Genomic DNA, 27,869 nt, shown 5'->3' with positions numbered 1-27,869 from the left:
AACAATTGCGCGACAGAAATAACAAGAGGAGTTCACTCATTTGCAGCCAATCGCCCCAGATACGGTCATAAACTGCTCATTACGTTAGAAGAGGCAAGGAAATTCCAGCAAGACGTTTCTTCTAATTTATCAATACCATATTTTACAATCTGGAATTCCTACACAGGCCGAATATTTACAACTTAAATTATTTAATGATACTTCAGGTTTTGTGAACACAGCATGAAACATCCATGATCAAGGACAGTTTGCTTTCACAGTGCCCTTGTTTATTTTGTCCAGAGTTGTTTAAAAATATCTATCCACCAAATCAGCAAAGTTCAAATAAGCCAAAGCAAGTAAGCATTTCCAAAATATATCCAAGAGATTACAAATTCTAAATATGGGGAGATGCTAAGGTATCACATGCTGCTGCATTTTAAAACCCATGAGTTTGCAAGGCGTTGCATAGGAGCGCACCCAGCAGCCAGACAATTTATTGCCTGTCTGTATAAATTTTATGTGCCATCAGACAACCGGCTGACGGAAGAAGAGACAGAGGCAGCGGTCCTTCTAAAACATCAAAATTGGGGCTACAAAAAGAAAGAGATCGTCCAACTAAACATAAACAAAGATGCAACACAGCGTTTATTCCGTGAGTTTGTAGCCGACGCGTTATGTTGACATTCCTCTTATTAGTGAGTAAGTTACAGAAAGTAGCTGACAAGTCCAGTTTCGGTCTGAAACAAACTGCTGTTCTTTTCAGGTCGACAGAATTGAACACACTATGCGGTGGACTCCAACTTTAGCAGACTGCGGAATACGGCCCCCATCCCCCACCAATGCAGTTCCCTCCCAACCCCCACATCAGACCCACTCTCAAAGTAGTCACAGCCCATATTCTGCGACAAGTTTTTAATGGGTTTAAACAACATTTACACGGCGCTGAATCTCCACCTGTGAAGATTTTTAAAAACTAAACAAATCAGTTCGCCTTCTAGTTTGCACCCGATGTTGAAGGCCATTCAGGTTTTAAGTAAACTTTAAACGCTTACAACATAAAAGCCGCCACAGTTGTTCATCGAGTCTTAAAACACATTAAATCGAGTGTAACAGATAATCTGAATACGAATGCACGAGTTGGCTCATATATTCAAATCCCTGGTCTTCGTTTAAAAAAGCCTAACCTTTAAAGATTAATCACTACCGATAAATTTGTATTTCAGGCCTGAACTGGTGGAGACACCACAGGGAATGAAGCACTAGAAGCGTACAAAGTTAATCATTTTCTCTTTATCACTAAAAAAAACTTCAAGCTTTATTCAATACAACATATTATCCCTCCACCACAATCCTCCACCCAAAACACAATGGTGGGCTTTAAATGCCGGTAATTCTATGCAACATTGATACACAGAAGCGGAAAAGGTTATGACGATTGTTCTGCCTTCCTGATGCTGCATATTCATCACGGACGCCATATATTACTTATATATATTCAGCATTTATTTGACCAAAATATATCAGCATGGCACAATGGTTCTTGTTTTCTTCATGAGATTGTGTATATAGATGTATAAATGTCGCAAAATAGGGCAGGATTCGGCCCAGATTTAAACATGCCTAATTCCAGAGTTTTCTTATTAATTTCAGCACAGAATAGCAATTCTAACTCAACTCCTCCCTTATTAGGAAAAAGAGCAATTTATTATGATTATTGTGACTGTAATAGTATCAAAAAGGCAAAATCGTTTGACAATAAGGATTTTCTCTTCCAATCATGATAGATAATTATTGTCTGAAAGAATTATTTACACTGCACGCTAAATTGGGCTTAAATTAAAAATCTTAATTGCTTGATAGCAATTTTTCATTTGAATTCCAGGTCTTGATGGACACTGGAAACAGTAGTGTTAACACAATAAACCCTCCAAACATAGAATAAGGAAAAGTATTATCTGTTCTCTTCCTTTAATTAAGAGTAAAGATTTGAGGCTTTTGTCAGCAGAATATTCAAACTGAATGGATAAAATGAATATTTTCCAATGTGGAGAGACAAAGTTATAAACTATTCCCCTCTCCTCCTCATTTCTTTGAATTTGAGTCTTTGAGGAATTCCTTATGAGACAATCATGGTTAGGTATATTAAAAACTGTGTGCTAGAACTCAGAAACAAAATTAGGAATTGATGGAAACTGTCAGCAGGTCTGACAGCATTTGTGGAGAGAAAGCAGAGTTAATGTTTTGTGTCCAGTGACCCTTCAGAATTTATCTAGAAAGCATGCCTTCCCAATTCTGAAGAATGGTCTGAAGATGTGATCTGAAGAAGCGTCACTGGACCTGAAATATTAACTCTGCTTTCTCTCCACAGCCGATGTCAGACCTGCTGAGTTTTCCCAGCAATTTCTAATTTCTGATTTTGTGATGTACAATCTTACCAAGGTTTCCAAGAACAGGAAGCTTGCACGTTTTGTATCATGCACTAATACAGAAGTCTATTTTGCAATGTCAGTTCAATGAAGCCTCATGTTATTACAATAGATGACTTGGAGAGAATGACAAGCTCAGCAAACTTGAATATGACAATCCCCCAGTTCCAGATGGATTATGCATAAAAATACTCAACTAAATTGGAGAGAAGATAATAGGGCTGCTAATAATCAAATCTGAATAGAAAATTACAGGAAATTGTACAGTGGATGTAGAATTGTTGCTAACAAATGCAATTCCTATCTTCAAACATAGAGCTAGAACTAATCAAGAGAACAATTGATGACAGCAAATAAAAATTATATCCTAATGTCGCTGGTAGGAATGGTACAATAATCTTTGCCAGAAAATTACATTGCAAGATAGATACTATAGGCAAAAGGATAATCTGTTCAAAATACCTTGTTAACTTATTTGAAGTGTTACAATAAATGCAAGGAAGTGGTTTCTCTAACTCTTTGAATGTTTGGTGCTAGTAAGAAACTTGAAAAAGATCAGGTTGTTTGGAATCAGTGTCAGGGAGCTGACTGAACTGAAAATTTCTACAGCACGCAAAATAAAGTTAGATGAAACATTTCAGGTTGGCAGAATCTAGGAAGTGGGCTCCTGCATGAATTTTTTGGATAGCTGATTTCCATTTACACAGTATTTCCAGAAAATGTCGACACATTCAGAGAGTTCTATATTGTAGGGTATAATGGATAAAGTGCAAGATGCAGGAAAATGCGAAGAGAATTGCAGATTAGTTGGAAAAGCATCAATTGAGATTTAACTTAGATGATCATGGAGTAATTCTTTTGTGTAAGTATCATAAAGAGATACATTTTCATGAAAGAATGATAAAAATGGTACTGTTTAACAAATAATGGAATGAATATTAGATACATGCAATATTAAAGTAGCAAAACAGGTTCATATCATCACAAATATTATATATGAAGTATTGTGTGCATTTGTAGAAGAATAAAATACAAAAATAGAATAGAAAAAATTATAATTTATTGTGGAACCATTGTTAGATCAAATTTGGAATATGGAAATCTTCTTCTCATAATACAAAAATGCAATTGAAACACTTGAGGAAGTTCAGAAAAGATTTATAGGGATTTTATTGCAATTAGGAATGCATACCTTCTAGGTGATTTTGAAGGCTCTGAATTTAATTTCTCAGAAAAATCTGAGATTTAGAGGAGTCTGAATAAAGACTTGGCAATTTGGAAAATTCAAATAGGGTGGACAAATATCCTCCTTGTGAGCTCAGGCAGAAAATGATAGTCACAAATAGATAGGATAAAGGACCTAATAGCAAATCTTTACAAAACAAATGGTGAGGATCTGGAATTTGTTGCCACGTGGAGAGACTGAAGCAGGTAACGTTGCTGAATTTAACGTCAAATGTAAATATCAGTCAAAGTGAATTGGGGAACAGATATACATCTGAATGGCAAAAGTTCGTCATCACGTGGGATACCATTGTCTTCATAGGTCAGTTGGCCTTTCTTGTGCTGTGGTTTCTACACACTTCTAATTCAAGGTCCATACTTTAATAATACTTACAGAAGCAAGTTTTCAACTCTGTAATATACAAAAGTGCACTTTAATATGACTAAGTAGACAACCCTTATATAATTTAATGCATCTTGATGAGCTGGGATTATAATCATTAAATACTGCAGCATTACCATGTGTTTCAAAAACACCACTGGAGAGACACAATAATTATATTCTCAGATGTATTAAAGTTATCTGGACATTCATAACTCATGAATTTCACTTGATTGCAATGAACAGGGGTCCATTGCACAGGTGATAGCTTGGAATTGTAGACAAATTATGCGCAGCATATTTAAAAATGTATCTGATGGACCTACTTAATTATGCATGGACATAAAATTATAACAAACAATTAAGAAGGCTCAGGTTCTAGCTCTAACAGAGCTAATTACCAAGTTGACACCTGCAGTCCAAGCTTCTTAATTGTAACTTATGCCAAGTAGGTTTTGTGTTAAACATTATACAACTATTGATAAATGTATTGCATTTCTCTTTTAAATTTTATTCATAATTCTTTGACATTACATATACCAATTTTTCTCGATCAAGTGGTCACCCTGGTAAGTTGAAGTTGTGCCTGTGACCATGCTATTAAAAGATAGAGGCACACAAAATGTTAGATCAGGATGCAAAAAATTCTTTATGCTCTTTGAAGTTGAACATTCATGGAGATGCTGGTATTTTATCACTTTTTTCACATTAACTGTTTTATTATGCATGCTTTCAGTCATAAGAACAGGGCACACCAGGTACGCTTTGTGACATAAACACTTTATTATATCAAAAGGACGAATGTGCCATTACCTCTAGGGCTAATTGATGTTGAGCCAAGGAATTAGAGTGATTCTTAATCTCTGTCAGCATAAATGCAAAGGGAGCAGCTTTGTAATTATTAATCTATGAATTATTTTGTCCAATAATTGCCATGTTTACATAAATTTTCATTATGGGGTCTGTCTCATGGACTTTATGTTGTGGCGCCTTTTGGAACATAGTAAAATATGTGACACCTAGTAATGAATATTTGTTGGCCATGCAGTTGAAATTTGTTTTTGCAGCAACTTATTGCATGTTCCTACCAGGAAAAACGTACCGTTTTTGCTCATCCAAAATTTTTGAAAGTGCATATTTGATTTTTTGCATAAAAGTTAAACAACTCTCAATTCTGTTTCAGTGAGTATTTCTGTTCCACAAAGTTAACCAGAATCATTTTGAAGATTTCTGCAACACTATATTCATTCCTGATTCATAACATATTGAATTTTCCATTGTGTAACTGAAATACTTGACTTCACAATTTTGCAAGGTCCACATTTAAGAAATCAAATTACAATAAGAATAAAGTTGAGACTGACACCAGACTCACAGCCCATAGTAAACCATATTTGCAGAAGTCAGAATTTGTGATGTTTAGCATAGGAAATGCGCAAGGAAGAGGGGGCTGATGAAAAGCAATTAAATGTCCAAGCTTAATTTCGACCTACCATAACAGTTGAAGGAAAGATTGACTTGATCCAGCATCAGTCGTATTTGTCTATCCTGGGCGTGGCATTAACAATATATGATTTTGGGTTCAACCAAGTCTGAATAATCTTCACCGCTTTAAGTAATTAGGATATCTGGAATTCCAAATTGTACAATACTCTCTTTCCTCAAATTTGTAAAACAAGCAGCACAACTTTCTGGTAACTGGGTGGGGGATGGGAGGGGAATCTGGAGGGGCCAAGTTATAGAATTTGTACACAACAAAAATAAGGCATGGTTATATTCATAAGACTAACAGTTAACATTCTTGTGATATGCTTTGTTGTTAACAGTGGTGCTGAAAAAACCTTGATTGCCATTGGCAGTAAAGAATTCTACAGATTCACTACCCTCTCAGAGATGAAATTCTTTCTCATCTGTCTTAAATGTGTGACCTTTTATTCTGACATTATGCTGTCTGGTCCTAGACCCTCCTACAAAGGGTAAAAGCCTTTCTGTATCTAACCTGTGAAGTCACCTAAAAATCTTATATGTTTCAAAAAGGCTGCCAGTAATTGTAGGCCCAAACTATTCAACTACTCCTCATAAGGCAGCCCCTCCATACTCAGGATTAGCCCAGTGAACTTCTCTGGGCTGTCTCCAATTTCAGCATCTTTTCTTAGATCAAGTGCGCAAAACTGCTTATAGCTATGTTCTGATTAGTGTTTTGTACAGTTTAAGCAAAATCATCCCTACTTATACTCAGTTCCCTTTGAAATATCAGCTAACATTCCATTTTCCTTCCCTATTACCTGTTATGAATTTCAACGACAACTTCTTTGTGATCCATGCATGAGAACTCGCCAATCTCTCAGTTCTGTAGCTTTCCTCAGTCTTTCTCCATTTAAGTAATATTCAACTCCTCTATTCTTCCTGATACAGTGCACAACCTCAATTATCCTTCCTTTTAATCCATTTGCCAAGTTTTTGTCCATTTGCTTAACCTGTTCACATCCCACTGCAGACTCTTGTGTCACCCTCATCACTTGCCTTTCTGCCAATTTTTGTGTCATCCATAAACTTGACCAAGTTACATTCCTCATCCAAATCATTAATATCTATGGTAAAGTATTTTGGGTCTAGCACTGATTCCTCTAACATTATTCCTCAAAGATGTTCACGCCAATTTTACAGACTGCTCTCTCAATCCCTGGAAGGGTAGTCATAGTAGGCATTTAATTTCAGTCAATGTTCCATGAGCAAATTAGATCTGCACTCTAGTGACATGAGCAGTAACAAATGATGCCTGGAAATGTTACCGAGAATCTACCTCTTTTAAGAGCTGGGTACAGGCCATGTGCCTATCACAATCCAAGTGAAACAAATCGCTGTCAAGCTAGCTCAAGATTTTGCGAAGTAATTTTGGACTTATCCAGATCCAGCTACAGCCCAGAATGGAACCGCAAATTCAAGGTGCGTTTACAAAGCGCCAGTGATGCGTTCAGAAGTGGCAATGTCTTTCACATGTGCTATCATCTGACAAAATTAGTCTTTTGAGCCACATGAGGAGTGGAAGGGAAGAAGAAACACAATTTCAAGCAGAGAGTGAAGTAGTAATATTTAGGATGTTGGCTGTCGATGTGTCTGAATTCGATTAAAGGGCAAGCGATTACGGAAATCAGGGACGCGATAACAGCGGGATTTGAAACCCACATTTAGAACCGAAATATTACTTAATCAGAGATACTTTAGCTCAGCGATAATAAACAAATGTGATGGGTGAAAGAGACTTTGACTAAGGTAAGACATCAAAGTAATAAATACTTTGATGACCTGAAGTTTGCGGACGGTGGAAAGTTAAAGGCACCCATGAGTGAATTACATTTGTCTAGTCCTGTGGCGACAATTGGATGAATGAGGTTTTCAACAGCAGGTCGGCTAAGGCAGATATGAGGTTGGCTATGGTGTGAAGATGGGACTAGGCAGTGTTAGTAACGTTGTAGGTTTGCGTCTTGGAAGTTCTTTCCACTGCTAATGAGTCATCGGATTGGCGAACTGCCTTGGTGATCTTCAAATTATTCCCGCAGAGAGGAATATAGTCAGTAGTTAGCGAATACAGTTTGTGGCAGGGACAGAAACGAATGCTTCTAATATTTAGTTGACGGAAATCCCTGCTTGCGAAGTATTAGTTGACACACAAACATTTAGAAAGACTAGAGCATCAAGAGTTGTGTTGGTGAGATGGTCAGCGTACAAACAGAAACAGCATCCAGTTCCATGTGCCCAACGTGAACAGAGGCGTAATAACGTTGATAGAAAATATTGCGAGCAGCACCCAACATGAATTTAGTACGTACCAAGCGTGTGCTAAACATATAGTCATTGTGTACTCAACCTGGAGTAAGCACCAAATATTGACCATAAAACGAACAGTTACGCACCTATCCGTCCCGCGTCTAACCTTGAGCCAACGTGCACTAGCGTGGATTCAGTAACTAACTTGCATCCAGAATGTGCACTATATGTACCTTGTCTATGCTCGCCATGTTACCAATAAGTGTTCTACACGCATTTAGCGCTTCCTGGTGCATACATAACATGCGCCCAGTTTATGCACGGTTTACATACACATTTGTCGAGCGCGGATGCAACATGTGTCCATTGTAAACTTATCTTTCTTCACCAATATTTAAATAGATTCTCTGTTGTTTCCTCTTGCGCCTTCTTTCTCCCTCGTTGTGGCTGTCTTTTTTCTCCATCATACTTACTGTTTCTATATCTGTTTATAACTATGAATCGCTCAAGGAAAGTTTCAACTGAACTTTCTTTTAAAATCTAAAAGCCAACTTGAATGCCCCGCTTATCGGGTGGAACAAGACGTTTCTCCCTCACTCTTTCCTTGTTGAGTGTAAACAAACTTTGCCTTTATCTTAGTTGTGCTTTAAACTGAAACGAACTGAATGGACGAAGGTGAATTCAAAACTTTTGTGTTCTTACTGGAAAGCGCTGCAGCACAATTTATTTAGTTACAGACTATAAGGGGAACTGAAGCGGAGTCGATATTGACCCCGTGATAGAACACTGCAATATATTAGAGGACTGACTCGTTTTCTCTACGAGGAGGAACTAATTTAGATTTTCAACTTCGTAAATACATAGTTAAACTGGGAGAGGCCAGGTCTTTATTCGATTAAACGATATAGGATGTGAACTTATAATGCGTTTCACAGGAAGAGAATGATTCAAACGTTTACATCAAATCTTCTTTAAAAATCTGGAGAGATTATCTACACTCTTTTCTGGAGATGGATTTATCGATTAATTGCGTTATGGTTATTACTGTACTGTGGTTAATCTCTGAAACATTAAATTCTCCACCATGTCCATTCGATTTGACGCATTGATGTAATGGAATACGTTTTAAGGGTTTCCTAGAATCGTTTTGATAGGGAAGCGACAGAAGCTTTAAATGGCAATTATATTTCTGTTTTTTTTTGTCTCTGATCCGTTATGATCTCTAAACTCCCAGTGTTTTTTTAATTCTCTTTCTTTCGTTTCCTCTTTCTCTCTGTCTTTGTTTCTATCTGTTAGTTTTCGATTTATTTCGTATCTTTCCCAAGTCTTTCTCCGGCGTTCTCTTTCCACCTTTAGCCTTGCTTCTCCGCCCCTGATGCGTACTGCATTATTTTTGCACAATCAATAATAGCTAAACATTTATAAATAAAACAAAACTCTTTGATCAAAATGGAAATATATCCTTTTTATAAACAACTGCTGCTCGGTTCGCTGTGAAATTCTGTTTTTTACCTCCTCGTTCTCTATACCTTCCTCTTCACGCCTTCCTTCACTTTCTGTCCCTGTCTGCCCTTCATTCCTTCCTTTCTCGCATTTTATCATCCCTTTCTTTCTCAGGAACCCCAGCTGTTTTAAATGCCCACCCGTCTTTTGTCCCTCTGCTCTACTAAGGATTGTCTTTGAACTTCCATGAGGTCAAGGTCACCTTTGACCCTGAGGTCAAGACAAACACATTCTGCTAACAGAACAAACTTGCAAACCACTCCGCAAACGGATCAGTTTCACAATCTGCTAATGGTTCTGAGTGACCTTCAAAGCAGAAGAAAGAAGAATTTAAAAATGGTTCAAACTTGGCGCTGGATTTTCTACCCGTTGGCGGAAAGTGAATGTATTCACAGACTATCCCCGTGCAAGCAGCCCTTCTAGTGTCTGACGCAGGAGGTAATCTTCTATAACCTTGCTATGATACGCCAATAACAAGCAACAACTGTTGCCATGACTACAGTTATATTTCACTGATCTTTAATAACATGTTAACGACTCATTTCGAAATGAACCTTCCTTGGCATAAATCCGACTGACCAAACGATGCGTTAAGTGCATGCAGCACCGACTTCCGATAAATACAACAGCCTCCTCAGAAAAACGAAGGCTCGTTTGAAAAGCCTGGCAGTAGCGATACTCAATCTGCATAATGCGCATGATGGTGCAATCAACGTCAAGCTGTAATAGCGGTAATATTATGCATGTGGTATAAAATCTGCTGCGGGCTTTCGAACGGGGAGAGGGAATGAGCACAGATTCCACGGTCGTTGAGAGACTGAAGGACTGCCGCATTAAAGTAGCAAATAGTGGTCCAGGAGAGGAGAAAAACCTCTAAACAGACGGTAACAATCTGACAGGTGAGTGCCTACACGTTTCTGGAAGCTCCTGGAGGTTACCTCTGGCGAAGGCAAGATTCTTAGAAGTAGTGTTTTTGGGCCTTGTTTGTGTTTTGTTAAATAGAAACAGTGCACACACGGGCAGAAGTAACATATCAAGCTCTTAGCAGACTTCAAACCACATGTGCAAAAACCAGGTCCGCCCGGAAAATATGACCAACTCCCCTTCCCCAACCCCCACCACCAACCATATCTCGGAGTCTAACCCATCACTGAATTTGCAGAATTCCCTTGCAGTAGCGCAATTCCCTCCTCATTAGCAATTATCCCTCTGCTGAATTTTAGTTCCGCCATCTCTGATCGTTGCAGTAAGAACAGTGAATATCATAACTGACCGATTGCTGCCTACGATTGTTGATTTTGTTTCTCTCTTCTATTTAAAATGAAACAGTTCGCTACTACTTGGTTTAGAATGTCTCACTGTTATGTTAGACCCTTGCTTTTGGAACCAGCTGCAAGTTCAGTGCGCTTTGGATAAATGCCCATTTTTCTGCTCTTTTGCGTCATGTTCGCAAATAACGCCCCGGGGTGTGATGAATTGTTAAATCTTCAGGAGCTTTCTGAGAGTTCTATTTATCTGTTTTCGCTGAGTTTGGGAGTGGTTTGAAGTTTTGCAACAAAGTTTACTTTTGTACAACCGCTTTCGATTTCAAAATATTGGAGAGACTGTTACTTAGAATGAGTGTAAAATATATGATTTGTTCTGCCGCTGAAGAATTGTGTTGAGAAACTCACTGACGTTGAAAGCATACAGCAATCTGTCTGACTATGAGTTGCAGATGATTCATTCTGTCAGAGTTTTTTTTACTTTAGTTACGAATTCAAGTGTAGATTTCTGAAACCATGGTTGATTAATTAGTTAATGCTCATAATAATCCAGTCTGAATGCTGTGAAAAGGAAAATACATAGGCTTTTTAAAAATTTTCTTAGCAGCAAAGTAGTGTGTAGTTATTTTCTTGGTCACAACCTGAAAGCAGCAGAAAGACTGGCCTGAGAGTTGGATGTCTCTAATTGGAAATTAGTTAAGAATGAAAGACAGTTTAACGTGCAAAAATCCTTCAAAGTAACATGTATCTCCTTTCTAATTTTGTAACTGTATAGTCTATGAATATCAACATCAATCATTGCCTGTGATAGGTAACCCAAGAAATCGTTGAACAATTCACAGACAACCTTTTAACCCAGAACTTAAAAAATAACTGGCCTGTTACTTAATATATCAAGAGTCAGCCTCTTCCACGTGATGGTTGTCTTCTTCCTCGAAAAGGATACAAGTTAAATATCAGAAAAGACGACAAGAGAATGAATCGATTGAAATGTGAACATTATTAGATAAAAGTAATTATTCGGCTAGTTATTTGGCTGTTTCATTTTTATAATTTTATTATAATGAACAAATGTGATCGAAATAGTTAAAATTAAATTTTAAAATTGAAACTATGCAGTGCATTTACATTTAGTGTTGTTAATGTATCTGTTGCAAGTAAAACTACTTTCTTTTTAGCCTTGGTTTTAATTTCATTGGTTTTATGCTACAAAGGCGTCTTCTTCACCTCATTTGTGACACAACACCGACCTCGTGTGGAGTTTTCTAGTACTGCAGCGATGATTTGTGTTTTTCAGTGCGACCTGTGATTTACGAACGTACAGAAAAAAACCGATTGTTTCTACAATCAGATAATTTGAACAGGGATTTCTAGCTTTCGAAGAAATATTATTTCTAAATATTAAATATCAATATTTATCTGATTATCTAAGTGGAAGTATAATTTGCATAGTCTGTGTAAATCATTCATTGCACCGTTGTGGTGTGAATGCTGAACTTTCCTGAAGTAAAACCCCACAAGTGAGAGCGGATTATCAGACATTGATATACAATTAATAGGCTGCAAAGATTCTTAAGCAGTTACTTCAACCAGACCAAATCATTCGTTGTGAAACCCTACACATCCTGCTTTACGCGGAAGACCCCTTTATATGTTGCATTATTCCAATGACAGCAATGGAACGAAAATGAAGAACATTGTTTAATACGTTGGCGCCATTTCTTATGAAATGTCTTGCGAGAATTCTTTATAAATCTTTTATAAAAACCGCCGATGTTTTTGAGTAGTCAGCATCCCATGAGAGTCAGTGAAAATAATTCATCATTTCAAACACTGTAGCAAGGTTTGGGGTTTTTTTGCAGCGCGACCAAAGGTATTTCTTTGAAGAAGAGTTCTCAATGCTCCCTGTGCACTTTTAGCTGGAACTTTATTAACCAGTTTTAAAACTGTTTTGTGCAGCGACGTGTTTGTTATCCGAAGGATTTATTGCAAAAGCATTATTAATTTATGGAATTCACCAAATACTCATAACTGTGTAGGATTAAAAAGGATTGCCGGGACCGTTAGACCAAATTCTTATTGCTGTTTCAGATCAGGTTTATTAGTGCAAATTTGATGTCACCAGAAAATCAAAGTCAGCCAGTTATTGGCAAGGAAGTACAGCTTTTGCTTACAGTTAAACAATATAGATTGGACATTACACAAACCGTAAACTTCGAATTAATTGAACCAAATAATAAACCGTGTTATTGCTTTCATTCTCACGGGGTATCTCCTCCGCAAGCTTTGTTGAGACAAAATACTGGCCTTGGGATGCTTATAAAATGAATTTGAGGTGTCATCTATACGCCCTCCTTTTCTCTCTGTTCGATCGTTTGGCCAAAGCGGCCACATTGCATTCAAATCTATTCCACCTGGTTAAACTGATGAACTTAAGCGAGTAAGACAACTCATTGAACATTCGTTTAAACTGTAACTGAACAGCAAAATGTTAACTTCCACACGGTATTAATAATGAAAACGACACTGCCGTTTCTGAATTATTGAGATCGTTTTGATGATGCTATCGGAAGTAGCCAACACCGTTTATATATACGAAAAGAAGCCATTTACGACACCCGATTAGAAACCCCATTACAAAGCGAACACGTTGGTGTAGCGTTAGGCACAAACCTCACTTCTACGTAATTTGTTAACATATTATTTGTGGGGAATTCGAAATACAATTACCCATAATTTCACCTTTTTTGTGTGTGCGGTTTAAAAAAAAAGTATTTCATATGTGTAGAAATGCTTCAAATGTTTCCACGGCTGTATGAGTGGAACACACGGTGTTAATGTCAAAGTCAGCGTTCGAATTTCCGCGAGAAAAAAGTGAAATCTTTCGAAGTGCAATTGTTACAAACTGAACCAAGAGCCGCATTGATGCAATTCTTCTAATTCTCTTTGATTTGGGAGGTTTACAAAGGGATGATTCCCTGTCATGGCGTGCAGGTGTCGTGACGATCTGTGACGAAGCAGCGCAAACGGTCAGTCTCATAAAAGAGTGATAGGCCGGTACATTTGCAATGTATGTAAACCTTGAAACTGAAAGTTGTTTCACTGTGATAGCTTTGTGGTTTTAGTTTGAAATGTTTTCCAAACTAATTTGATCTTCGAGCAGCGTCTGGACAGGACGTTCGTTTGGCGCAGACTAGAAGTCACCATGCCATGAATCAGGATTAGTTCAAAAATTACACGGAAGTGGCATTCTGCGGGGCCACACTTGCACCGATTCAAAATGTGACATGCAATTGTAGTCAACATCACTCTCACTTGAAACGCAAGCTCAGAGAGCAATTAATGTGGAAACGCTACACAATCAGGTCTCAACGACCAACGACGAGACAGTGGATGCATTTGTTTGAATCACTAATAAGTCAGAAATGTTGAATGTGGTGATAACTTGTTTTGCACGTTTATTTGTTGTAACATCGCGCAGAGTCTGGCTTGGTGCTGACAGGAAATGAGTAAACCGCAAGTCACTGAATCTACATCGTTTGAAATGATCGCCAAAACTCATTTCATTTAAAATATTCAATATCTACAATTATTTTAGATACTTTATTATCCCAATCCCAAGAATTGTGAGCACTTCATCATCTTATCTGAAGCTATCTTAAGTTTCAAAAAGAATTAAAAATCGTTTGCATTTCAACATGGAAAATGCTTCTTTTTGGATAGGAGGAGGGAGATTCGTGTTGGAGACTGTCATAAATATTTAACGCAACTTGTTGTCCTATTGTTAAACTAAAACAGAGTTAGAGGCCTCTCTTCTGCGGGTTTTGAGATTTTGTTTGTCGTAGTGGAGGATTGTGCCTCATTTTACTTCAGAAGTTGCTTACAGGAGACGGATGGATTCTATACAAAGGAAAGCGCTGAGGCATCACCTTCACCTTGAGAGAATTCATGGGCACACATGAATAGCTTTGATTTGAATTTAATTTCGAAGTGCACAGGACAAGAAATGACAAAGACATGAAAAGGTCCGCACCGAGGAGGTGAACAGGAAACCGTGGTTTGTTAATCACAAAGTTCAGATTTCATGTGTCTGCATTATCCGAGGCAATATGAAAGGATTCCCGTAAAGAAACGGGTTAAAAAGGAAAACATCAGAGCTGAGAGGGGACATTGTCACCAACGTGAAGACGAAGCCAAACAGACGGATATAGACAGAACAACAAACCCTACAAAAATGGACACAGAACAGTATTCTTAACTAAGCGAGTCTAATTCATGCTGTCAATGAGGACATCATAAGCATGGATACAAATGCTAACTGGTTACTTGAAGGTTCATCATTAATTTCGGTGCTGTGTCTTATATTAATATGTTTCGACAAATTTTCTGTCAGACGGCAGAATCGTCGCGTATCTTGTCGTTGCTTCGGTTCGAGGCTGTTCCATCCTCATTCTCCGTGCGCAGTGATATCCAAAATGAATTATGAACTAAAGTAAGTCATATACAAGATCTAAAAATCGAAACAAACTGTGACCCCCCACCCCCCATCTCCTTTCAAGATGCTATAATTGTGAACTTGAATATGAAAGTTCCCTGACTGAGCTGTGATCGGTCTCCGAACGAGTATTGCAACAAAATTATATTAAAGGTGCAGGAATGTCACAAGAAGCTGCAAATAGCGGAAAGCATTTCTGTTAGGAAAGTAGAACTTAGATAACTGTGCGATCGAATCCCACAGCAGGGACATATAGTTAATTCCGGTAAGTAAATATATTATCGTTTGTAAATTATTGTACAGTTCTCATTACGTTTTTATTTTGTTGGTATATACTTATGGGAGTCAAAAAGAATCTCCCGCAGATTGTCGGTTGGTAACCAATAAAAATATGCAAAGCGTCCAAACACTGCTGACGGACCCGGTTGGTTACTACTGCTGAGAGATTTTGTTTAAATTCTCGTTGTCAATTTAGAGAAAGGAAATCGAAGACCGCCCCCCCCCCCACTTCCCGCCAAAAACATAAGGAAAAGTTTCAAAGTTCTTGACATGTCCCCGATCTTACATGTTCCTATACATTAGAAACTACCAGTGCGGCGATCTTTCATGTTCCTATACATTAGAAACTATCAGTGAGGCGATTTTGGAGCGTTGTCTGTGAAAAGAAAACTCGATAATGTACTGTATTGCAATTGTATATTCAATTACGTTACCATTTCACAACTATATGTGGTAAATACATAAAATATTCTTTGTGCAACCGCTCAGTAATTTAACCCATTTCATGTCTATTTGAATGAGCGACTAAGGGGCGGGGGCGGGCGGAGACATAGAAGATCGAGAAAGAGAGAATAAGACCATTACCGCTAAATGTATTGAATGGCGAGGCCTGGAAGTTTAAGCGGTTAGATTCAATTGTTAAGATAATTTAGAAGTTGAAGGACAAACGTGCTAATTATGCAAAACTACGCAACCTGCAAGAATAGTTCAGAAAGAACTTTCATTTTCTGTTCAAACAGATTATTTGTTGTTGAATCCCAATATATTGTCCACGTATCCAGACCAGGAATTAATGTTTGTAGCGTTTACAGATATCAGTTGCTACATGATTTTCTCCAACGCAGTCAGACTTCTGTCGCCATTTTGCAGTAAGTGCCCTAACGTCTACCCACCTCCTGCCCCCTCCCCCCATCCCCGTGATGGTCTATTAATTGGCCAACACTGAACACCAAACGGAATCTCAAAAAATAACGTGACCCATTCAGAATGATTGTTTCCCTTAAATTCAGCATTGAGATTGTAATTCACCCACTAACGATTACTGTAAAGGATTCCCACTGCAGATACTGTCAACTTAGTTGAATAAACCCGATTTAAAATGCCTTAAAATTATCCATGGCCTACTTTCACCAAACAGGCACCAGCATCAGATGCTATGCCGCAGTTAATCCTGTCTCTTTAATCGGCGTAATGATTCTTATCATTACCTCCTCATGTCTGGAGTTTTAAATTTCGTAAAGAAGCATGGCATCAGTTGTAAATCTCAGTCTTAATTTGAGATAAAGAAGCACACGAGTCACAATTCACACAAACACGAGTCCGTTCAACACGTCTTCTGACGTTCGTTATTTAAAAGCTTAAAATCCCCCCAAAAAATATAGAAAGAGGCATAATACGAATATCATGATTTAAAATAAGCGGGGTTGTTTTTTGTTTGCGTTGCGCTATATGTCTTGACTTCTCACGGGCACTTATAACCATAATGGAAAGATGTGCTGTTTTGTTCAGGTCAACGTGGATGAGGGGCACTCAAATTCACGAATAAAAGATGTTTTTTCTAAATTAAATATGCTGACATATTAGTATAGACCTACGGACGCCCAATTATTCGCGGATCATCGCTAAAATCATATTACTTACCTCACTGTTGAGTAAGACTATTCATAAATAAAAGAAAGCTGAAACCCATTGTGTGCAAATTTTCACCAAAAGGGATACGAGGAGCACATCCTGAACAAAAATGAGAACTGCAACTTTAATTACAAACAAACCTACTCGTCGATTGTGCAAGAGCATGTACTATTCCATTCAAGCTAGATCACCAAATTTGGCCGCATTACGCTGTATAACAAAACAATGATGCAGGGCTGTGCCGGTGTGTTTATATAACGAATAGCATGTTAATGAACTTTCTGACTGTAGCTACAAGCTGCATTGTTGCACCCCTGCTCAGAGCTTTCTGTGCTGTGTCCCATTGTCGTATATCGTTTTGAATCTCGCATTTATGATTTCGGGCTGTCGACAGCAGCTGTCGAAGCGCTTTGCTGCGAGATGGTGGCTAAGGTTTCGGTTTCATGAGCTTTATTCCGATATTACGGTGATCGTAGTCTTAATGCGTTCATATGTATAAATCCTTTCTCATTAGTTTAATCTTGACCATCTCTCACAGACAATGAACCGCGCTTTATTCCACGCGGCTACACAGAGTACTGTACTCCAGGGTATTATTATAAACAAGATTACGGGGTAATCCTTCCGCTTGTTCTCTTAAACCAGCGGATCAGTCATTTCTGGAGAATTATTGCTGCAGTTCACGGTGGAAAATCGTCTCCACACGTGTCACGTCCACGTGGCAATAACATGCTAATGTCTCCTGTTGCTGCTCTGAAATATTACTCGTTTATGAATTGTAGTAAAGCTCAGTTATCCACACAAAACCCGCTTTCATTTCACTTTAGTTGATATATTTCTCGGGGTGTGTGGGGGCGGCAAGCCGTGTGAAAGTGGCAAATCCTATTTCTAGCCGAGTTCAATAAGAACATATTAGATTGGATTTCCAATTCACATTGCTGATTCGCTGGCTCGGCTTTCAGAGGATTAAAACGTGCGCGGACTGTGAACTGAATTAACGTTACTCACCAAGGGAAATTTAATTGAGGTTGAAAAGGACAACGCCATCAAATCTATCGTTTAGGTAGTTGTCAATAAAAAGGCTCCTATCTGTCATCGTCAGAGTTAAACATTTTTTGTTCTTAAATATTTACAGTTGAGACCGCGAAACTCCGCAGGGGCTAGTATTTGAAAGTTAAAACTTTATGTTTTGTTAATAAAGCTTTTATTTTAACTGCGCTGGCGTCTCTGCGTGAATTTGACAGAGAAAAAGCATTTTACTCTCGGGAGAAAGCCAACTTACATAGTTCTGCTTTTCTTAAAAAAACAACACTAGTTTAACTCAACTGATATTGCAAATACGTGTTTTTACAGGAGATTTGATCCCAGCTGAAAAACCTCAGGCGTACATAAAGTCAGATTTAATGGCTGTAGATAAATGGCGAAACGATTGGCCTCTTAGTGCACAACAATGCACAAATGTGCAGCAAGCTTGAGATTCCTTGTTTTGAAGCAGATAGGTCTATGCTTGCTTTGCATCATAATATCCGCTCTTCCATTATGAAAAAAAAACGCTCATTCCTTGTCTGATTACTTACCTGTGCTCAAATCTTTGACATGCTGAAGCAAATTTTCGTACAAAAAAGATCTAGCAGGTTTTAAGTATTTAAAAAAAAAGATATCCAAGTACTTGTTTTGACGTTCAAATGGTCAATGTAATGCGCAAGAGGTTTGATTTTAAAAAAACGGAATTACGAAATTATTGCGCAATAAAATGAAAGCGCTATGATAAAAGGCGGTCAATTCCTACTTCTGAAAACTATAAACAAAATAAATAGATTAAATCCAGCTCCTTTTTTTAAAAAGCCAATTGAACAGATTAAAATATGTTTCGGGGTGAAGGGAAATTATGGTTTTAAAACCCCCAAAAGAACTGCGGATGCTGGAAATCAGAAACATAAACAGAAATTGCTGGAAAACCTCAACAGATCTATGGAGAGAAAATACAGTAATCGTTGAACCCTGATTCCATTGTCCATTGTTAATTCAAAGCAGGACAAGAGAGAAAAGGTAGACTAAAGGCGAAATATGTTTGCTTTGTTTCAAGTCTTTTGAGCACTATTGTTCCATACAGCATTGTTTCAAATGATATCCCTATGGACCCTTATAGATTTAGAATTTTTCGACCTCCCACCCCGGAGCCATCGTTAGATAGAAAATGCCTCCGTTAGCAAATGAAACAAGCGTAAATTTTCAAAGCCATATTCATGTTCATGCAAAATACATATTCAACTGCGTGAAAATTCACTCCTGGCTCTAAGCCCTATCCGTTTGGAAGACAGTAATGTCATTTAACTATGGAAACCATAATTAGCATATTCAATTTATACATTTATATATTAATTATATATGTGGATATTTCTGAAGATACCACCATTTTGTACTTCTTAAAAGGTAGAAGAAAATTCATAGTGACACTTTCAGTCTTCGCCTTAGTTACATTGAATCACTACATCAGTCATTGATTACCACAAAACTGAACATGAAAAAGACTCAGAGCTCCTCTAGCGTTCCTGCTGTCGCCATCCCGTCTGAACAAAAATTATAAATGAAAATCTTGTTCTTTTCCATGTTGTCACAAGAAAATAGCAACAAGTTGAGCTGGTTAGCGTATACGTATGGAGCGGGAGGGAGTTCCCTCCAATTTGGCTGATAAAAGCTAAATTAACAAGCTTGTATTTGTCACTATAACTAGGTGTTGCTGAGTCCCACAAATGCATCACTGTCCTTCTCATTTCAAAACCCCCATGAAGTAGGCGGCGTCCATAGAGCCAGCCGCGAGTTTGATTGGCCGGCTGGGAGGAAGTAGTCCACAGCCGGCTTCTGAAGAGTGCAAGTGAAATGTCAGTTTGATAAAGACCTTTTTTTCCCCCTTCTCCCTGCTCAGCAAATTAAGCTGCAGCTATGTCATGTTCGGAGAATTCTACTTCCAGCTCGTTTTCAGTGAAGTCTTTAATTTGCTCCAGACGGGCTGAATCTTACTGTCCTGGGGCTTATTTGTCCTCCAGAGCGGACCAGGGCTACGGGCTACACAATTGGCAAGTTGGTCTAGCACAACGTAAACAAGGGGAGATGAACAACCAGCAAGGTATTGGTTTGGTTCCACATCAGTACGTGCCAGGCATGGCCGGGTGGGCAAACCCGTCACCCTCCAACCACACAGGCCGATTCCAACAGATAAACACTTACTCCTTTACGTCCAGCGTGAAGGAAGAAGCGAACTATTGCTTATTAGGCGGGAATAAATTTACGAAGACGCACTCCGAGGTTTCAGTCTACCCGAGGGTGATTTCTGAACTCTGCACAAATGACAGTGGTAGAGTCCCCATGCCTAGTTACTTCCGTTCAGAACCGAACTATTCATCGAACCAACCGACGGATTACAGTCAACCACAGTCAGTCACTGCTCCGTGCTCGCTTCACTCCAGCATTCCCTTCACTTCTTCCTTCGCCACGTCGTCTTCTTCAAAACCAGGTGAAAAAGAACTAAAAGTGAGCACCTCAAAAGAGCCGGGCCGTGGACTTCCAGGAAAGAACACAGAAGGAAGAGAAAGTACGCTTGCACAAGAAACATCCACTCTACAGTTTCCTGGCGCCAATAAAAACCTTCCCGAGAAGGATGTTAAAGGTGGGTAAGTTCCTGGGCGAAAGGGAAGACAATGGCATGGCATTTGAAGCACGGACCTAGGAGCTCTCTCATCCGCGGCAAGGTGACATTAATTAGGTTATTATGGAGGCTTTTGTCTCCAGCATAAAGATCCCTCAAATTAATACCTTCAGTAATTTATAGGACAGGCTCCATACGACAGAGTAAATTGCAAACATGTTTAAAAGACACTTTTAAAGATCAAAACTGTTCCGAAGGCCTCTCTTTACTTGCGGGACAAACCGATGTAAAATAAACATAACTAGCCAAGAGAAAAAAAATTGTCAAACGGAAGACATGCTTAAGGAGAAAACATAAAATTGAAACCGTACGAAGCACACGTGACATTAACAGAAAACAGTTACGTTAGTTCGAAAAAATATCATGCAACTATGTTTGTTAATATATCTAAATAATTTCATGACTAAAATCTGGAATATAATTCACACAATTGTACGCAGAATTACAAACATATGACAGAATTAAAATATCATCATATGAGTTTACCTATAGATTGTCCATGTATGCTGACAATATATTCAGAGACAACCAGATTGAACGGATCTGTTAAATAATAATCGTATGCTGGCGTGTCTATTTTACACATAGAGGTACGTGTTGTAACTGTGAGTGGCTTTGAAGGAATCGCTAGTAAATATTCATGTAATCATTTCAAAACGCCTATAGTGATGAATATTATTTCGATTGAAATCATAGGTAGTGCTAGATTTTGGAGTTTTGATGCAAACATCTGCATTGGTGGTCAATGATGTTTTAAGTAAATAATTGTGGGTGTTAAGTCTGGTAGTGAATGTGCTATACAACCCAGTCATCCAACGATTGGTTCATTCATCTAAATAATTGTAAGATTAAGTTATGAATTCCAAACACTAAATATAACTAAAATGAGCTTGGAGCCAACATGTGACATCTATTTAAGATTCATATGTTGCCATGGAGCTGGATAATGGCGCCTAAGAAAAATTACATCACCCGGCGCTGCAGAGGTATTGCGGTATTATATGAGAACTCGCCGTCAGTAAGTTAGGAATAAAAGAACCACGGGGGCAAACAAATTGAACCGACATGCTCATTTGTAACCGAAACACTCCGAATGCCATTTCTTAGTAGGCAACTAAGATTCCATTAGCAGTCTGGCTGTGAGCTGATTCTATCACAATGTATGCAAAATGCGACGAATATCATAACACTTATCGCCGAATCTTTCAGAGATTGACTATCGTCTAATGGGTGAGTAATCAAACAGCCATGCTCCTCCTGTACTTTCCCGTAAGACATGTTTTTTAACTGCTCTCCCCCACCCCTACTGCCGTCCAATACCGTACAAAATCCTGAGTCGCTACACAAGGCGAAAGAAATGGGTAAACACCAGCATGCAGTAACACGAAGGAAGTTATAATTAACTTGGATCCGCCATAACGGATTTCCTTCACATACTTTCACGCACATAAAATAATGAAACATTGCAAAGCATAACCACTTCAATTGCCTGAAAGTCGGCAAAATCCTTTGTAAAATAACTGCAACCCCAAACAACTCCAATGGCCGTTTCCTAACTTGTACCGGCTTGTGTGTCTTTGAGGTCTAAACATGAATGTGCTGAAGTGAAGAGAACTCTCTCTGCCTAGTATTGATTTTATTGGGTGTTTAACCAGACAATCAAATGACATAAACAAGAGCATTGCAGTGAGCATCAAGTAACAACGAGATACACAAATTACGTATTGTTATGCAAATTTAGAACATGTTAAGCATACGATAAATTTTGAATTTGAGGTGAAGCATTGTAAGGAGGCATAGTTTGTCCATTGTCCCTCTGGATTTCCAGGGAGCACCTCAGAAGTTGCATAACCTTTACAAGAACGAAAATGCTCTATTAAATCCATTCTTGACACATCTTTTAAATGTGAACTGTAAATAGGAGCAATGATAGTAATTATTGATGACTTTCAGACTAAATTAGAAACATCATCTAAAGCTACAGATACAGTAAGTTTGGGCTGGCAAAGTTTAGTTAAATAGATTTGATTGGAGACTTTTTAAAATTAATAAGATTTCATTGTAGCTGTGAAATCCGTGCTGATTTATTCTGAACAATGGATAGATTATCCGACCTGTGAGAAAAATTCAATCCATTTCGATTTCAAATTTCATTTAGTTCTATGTAGCTGGCAGTTCGAATTTTCTATATGTAATCTGTTCTCCATTACAGATCAGTTGATTCTCCAGTTTCAGGAGGTTATTTGACTTCCATAGAACGTCTTTTTCCAAAGATGAGAAAAACTTTCGGATACAAACTACATATTACGACAACAGTGCTTCCGCCATCTTTGTTGCATTGAAGTAACATCAGCTTCACACAAAGAACCTAATAACGTGACAAAGTAGCTAATAAAGATGGAGGGCTAAAGCTGGATTGGGATTTTGGCTACCTTTAAAATTGAATTTGTAGCTAACAAAGTACAAGTTACATAACCTCCTTAATTGTGATTCCTAGGTATCAGTTATTTCCACACCGTTTCTGCATACAATATATTTTATTGTTATGAAATAATAAGAACAATTACAACATAAACACTATGATAGAGTTCATTCATTAGTTGTAAAATAAGATTTTTCAACAAGGCATTAACAGCTTTAGTCAAAAAATTTTAGCACCATGCCTGATAATGGAGTGTAAATTTCAATTTTATGTATTAAACTGAACATAAGGTATTGTAGGATTGTGCTTCTGTACAAGCTATCGCTGGTAGCATCACCTGAAACTTGTTGAGTAATTGTCTATAATTTAGGATCCAACGACTCAACGCATCATTCCACACTGAACTAGGGACCCACCCAAATAAAACATAACATTTGATTTGAAAATATATACAGTTTACAATTTTCACCCATACAATTAAAAAATACAAATTGACAGTGCAACATCTCGAAAAAAAAACTATTGGAGAAGTCTAGATTGATTTCAGACTCCTTACTATATAGTTGGTTATGTTTTGGATCTTTTGATGCATTCGGTAAGCTGTCAGAAGGGGAATGGTACAGCAAAATTTCAGTTTTCATTAAGTATTTGAGCTCCATAATAATTTCACATAGATGCTTTACGACTGGATGACCAAAAAGCAGACACGGGAAACGCTCTAATTTGCAGCTCAATATTGGGATTTTTATCTGTTGGCAAATAGATTCGGCGCAATTACGCCCGAAGTTCTACAGAGACCAAAAGCGAAATATTTCCAATCTGGAAAATCTACGAAAAAGATTGTAAATGGCGGAAATGCACGGCAGGTCTGACAGCATCTGCTGCGACAAAGAAACAGTTAATATTTCAGTTCGAATGTCACGTCTTGAAAACATTAACTGCTCCCTTCTCCATAGATGCCGCCAGGACTGCAGAGTTATTTACAGCATTTCCTGATGTTATTCCATTTATAGACTCGTCGAGCGCTGATATTCAGATAGTCTTTCGCGTGTTTCCCCTTAGCTGATTGAAATTTGGTCAGCAACAAACTGTCCTGTGCATCACACACGCCGTAGATTTTAACTCCACACCGACTGCTTCCTTTTGGTGTTGTTACTCCTGTATGTTTATATGCTTACGGCGGCTGAATTTATAAAATTGCTTTCCATTCCATGATTTTAAACGTTAACATTAGAGTGAAGAATTGTATAAGGGTGTAAGTTGCATTAATGGATTACATCAATGCTGTCTTATTTTAAAAGGTTAGCGGTTAATTGCATTTGTAATCCAGTCACTTTGGAGATAAGCAAAACTTAGAGCACAGATGGAGGCCATTCGGTCCACTAAACAGGAAGATACTGCAGCTTTATTGTAACTGTTGGATTTCATGAAAAGACTTATTTTAGTGCCCGAGAAATTCAAGCACCAATATTTTACCATTACAGACTAAGATGTTGAGCAACAAATGGACTGTGCCTACAAATTGTACACATTGACCTGTTTGTCAATGCTGCATTCTGTTGCATAACATTTTAGTATTGGTGAAAGCAACCAAACTTGACTGATACTATAAAGATGTTTACGCCAGAGATAACGTTACATTTTAAAGAAACAAAAATGCAAAAATTCTAAAATCTTAGGTCGAAACAGATCGGCTTAGTGCGTTGCATCCTTACACTCACACTAAGACAATGAATTGCATTAAAATGTATCAACTGCTTGCATACATGTCAACAAAAGGGTGCTGGAGTGTCAGGAAAAAATAAAATTTGAGAAGTGTGGAGAATCCTTATAAAAAGACTGAAGACTTCCTGTTTAAAACAGTTGAGCCATGGTTCTATTTTATTGTCCTCTGTTCACGATTGTTTCCCCTCCTTCACATAAACCATAACCTTGGAGAAAAAGTCCAGAATTTATGCAGGGGTTAACTGCTATGTGGCATTAACAACTTTGTTCTAAAACAGTTCTCAGCAAGGTCGGTGCATAAAACATTGCCACTAGAAGGTTAACAAGTGTTTACATGTAGTTTCCTGAATATTGTAGGAAGTAACTACAGTTATCTTAAACCAGTTACGCAAATTTCTAATATAAAATTACTCAATAATTAGAGTTTTAGTTGGGGATGTCTGTCAAAGGTAAACTAAATTAGCTGTGTTTTAAACAATTTGTATTGATAGGAATCAAGTTTTAGTGAAACGTACATTCGAGAAAATGTGTAATATTGAACCTAAATAGACTTTCCTGCTGTTATTTGTCCAGGTACACGATACCCCTTTAAGTATAGTTGTCGAAACTGATACATAGGCCGTTGAAGTTGAATTAAAACAGATAATGCTCCATCGTGAAACAACCTTCTATACCATATGCTATCACAAATCAGGATAAAATATGGAGAGTTCATATTCCCATAGTTAACTCTGCGCCGAAAATCCTACCCTTCCCCATTCTCAATCGGGATACCTGATTGCAATCCCTGAGTCATTGTCTCGTTGACGGTGAGAGAAAGGATGGAAAACGAAATCTATTTTACTTTATAGGTTGTTTGACAGTGTGTTTTTCCCGATTGACAGAGAGTACAAAGACTGAGAGTACGATAAACTGGCTGTCGGCAAAGGGCGGAAGGAAGAAACGCTGCCCATACACCAAGCAACAGACACTGGAGCTTGAAAAGGAATTCCTCTTCAACATGTACTTAACTCGAGAGCGCCGCCTGGAGATTAGCCGGAGTGTGAATCTAACCGACAGACAAGTCAAAATTTGGTTTCAAAACCGAAGAATGAAACTGAAAAAGATGAGCAGGGAACACAGAGTTCGAGAAATATCGGCTACTTTCCCCATTTGATGAAAGCGATGTTTTTAAGATCAAAATATACGAGATGGCGGATGATATGAAATGTCTCGTTAAAACGGTTCGAGCGCGACAACAGCATTAATAGGGGGCGGGGTTTGGGAGGGGGGTGAGAGGTTGCAAGTTCAGAAGTCTAGTCACTACAACAACATTGAGCTAGCAAAGCAGAAGGGATATGGCCGAATGAAGGACTTGCAAGTTCAAAAATGACTAATCATAACAAAAGGTACTGATTTGCTTTTCGAATTGAACACAGACTGAACATTAAGCTTGCTGTCCAGAAGCTCATTAACAGCCATCACATAACTTAGAGTCCTATCGCTTAATCGTGAGCAACGGAACTCAAAGAATGTTCCACAAGGGCAATAAAATCCAACTTGTTTTATCCATCTTGTCTTTTTTCTTGGATTCAACAGACGTACAGTTAGTACCACGCATATTTGTTGTATTCACAAGTACTTTTACGTCTGTCGCTTCCTCTTATTATGGAGACAGGAGTGAAATCGGTACGCCATCTGTGCAAGCATACTTCATGCTCAAGAGTGTTAGATTATAGCAAGAGTCCAGCCTCAAACTACGCAGACATATTGAATCAATTAGAGTGGATAATTATGGGAAATACTTGGTCAACCATAGGGTAAATTTTGAATTACTATTTACATTTGGATAAATGCCATTATATTTTGTCTTAAAATGATGCCGTTTCCTCAGTTTGTAAGAGAACATAATGGTAAATATGCACTCTCAATGTTGGTCACCCTGTCATGAATCCTTCGTGCCTTTTAGTACAGAATTATTTAGGTGGGTTATTGCTGGGCATTGCAAAAAAACCTATCAAACAATACGCAATTCTTTCGTTGACGTCATATGCTTTCAGTGGGCTGTTTCCCCAACGTAATGTCAAACATAAAATTAATTTTAAATATTTCTAAGAACTGCAAATTAAACCACGTTTTTATCTTACCACGCAACAATCTCAAAGTACCGCTGCATAGGTAGAAATGGAAATGTGCAAGCTATGAAAAATTGCATGTGTATTTCATGGAGGCTACAATACTAATGCTTGAATTAGGCCAGCGTCTTTTACATTGCAACTTCTTAAAAGTTAGAAGCAATAAATTCTTTGGAGAGTGTATTGATTGTTTTGCAGTTGAATAAAATTATCCCACTGCTGAGTCGGCTTAAAATAACAACTAATATCTGAAGGTTCGTATTAAATGCAGAGTTGCTGAAGATGTAAAGCATTAACTGGACACACATTGAATAACATAAACTTTAAAGTTTAAGCGCAAATATTGGTATTGAACTCAGCTTTAGTTACGTTAATGCAATTGTTATGGGAACAGAAATGTTGATGTAAGTTTAGAGTTCCTTTGATTAACATGGAATGGCCAAACGTTAGTTGGCCAGCCTGGACACCTGGCTCAGTGATAATGGAAACTGCAGATGCTGGAGAATCCAAGATAATAAAATGTGAGGCTGGATGAACACAGCAGGCCCAGCAGCATCTCAGGAGCACAAAAGCTCAGCTTTTGTGCTCCTGAGATGCTGCTGGGCCTGCTGTGGACACCTGGCTCGTTCTTTTTAGAAAGACAACTTTTTAACCTGGATTCCCGCTCGCTATTACTTTCATTTTTCATCAAGAACTGCTACTGATCCATATATTTCTATTTACACATATATTACCTCAAAGCTTCTTGGACCAAAAGCATTGGACTAAAAGACAGCTGGGCCGGGGTAAGGACAGTGGTTGGGTATTGGGCACCTACTTACTTAACAAGATACAGATTTAATTTTGCTGTTTCATTTCTCACTCTGTTCCACATTAGAGATGTGATGTGAAGCTTCCTAGCAAAATGTGAATGGAATGTGAGAATCTAATAAATGGATAAGAACTG

General features: G+C 38.1%; 1 protein-coding gene across 2 annotated transcripts; it reads left to right on the top strand.

Annotated features, from left to right (window-relative positions):
* The first annotated feature begins 9,739 nt into the window (after nucleotides 1-9,739).
* hoxb10a (homeobox B10a) lies at nucleotides 9,740-27,473 on the top strand. 2 transcript variants are annotated; one of them, XR_007250414.2, is made up of 2 exons: nucleotides 9,740-10,184; nucleotides 25,694-25,805. XR_007250414.2 is itself a non-coding variant. In XM_048560541.2 (2 exons), the coding sequence occupies exons 1-2, from the start codon at nucleotides 19,900-19,902 to the stop codon at nucleotides 25,963-25,965; spliced, it is 996 nt and encodes a 331-aa protein (XP_048416498.2). In that variant the 5' UTR covers nucleotides 19,790-19,899; the 3' UTR covers nucleotides 25,966-27,473. The 2 variants fall into 2 exon arrangements, 1 of the variants encoding a protein (XP_048416498.2); XM_048560541.2 differs by lacking the exon at nucleotides 9,740-10,184 and adding an exon at nucleotides 19,790-20,623 and having other exon boundaries at nucleotides 25,694-27,473.
* The last annotated feature ends 396 nt before the right edge of the window (nucleotides 27,474-27,869 follow it).

Source organism: Stegostoma tigrinum, chromosome 31, assembly GCF_030684315.1.
Source record: "Stegostoma tigrinum isolate sSteTig4 chromosome 31, sSteTig4.hap1, whole genome shotgun sequence".
Lineage (NCBI taxonomy): Eukaryota > Metazoa > Chordata > Chondrichthyes > Orectolobiformes > Stegostomatidae > Stegostoma > Stegostoma tigrinum.
This window is presented reverse-complemented; position numbering and strand designations above follow the sequence as displayed.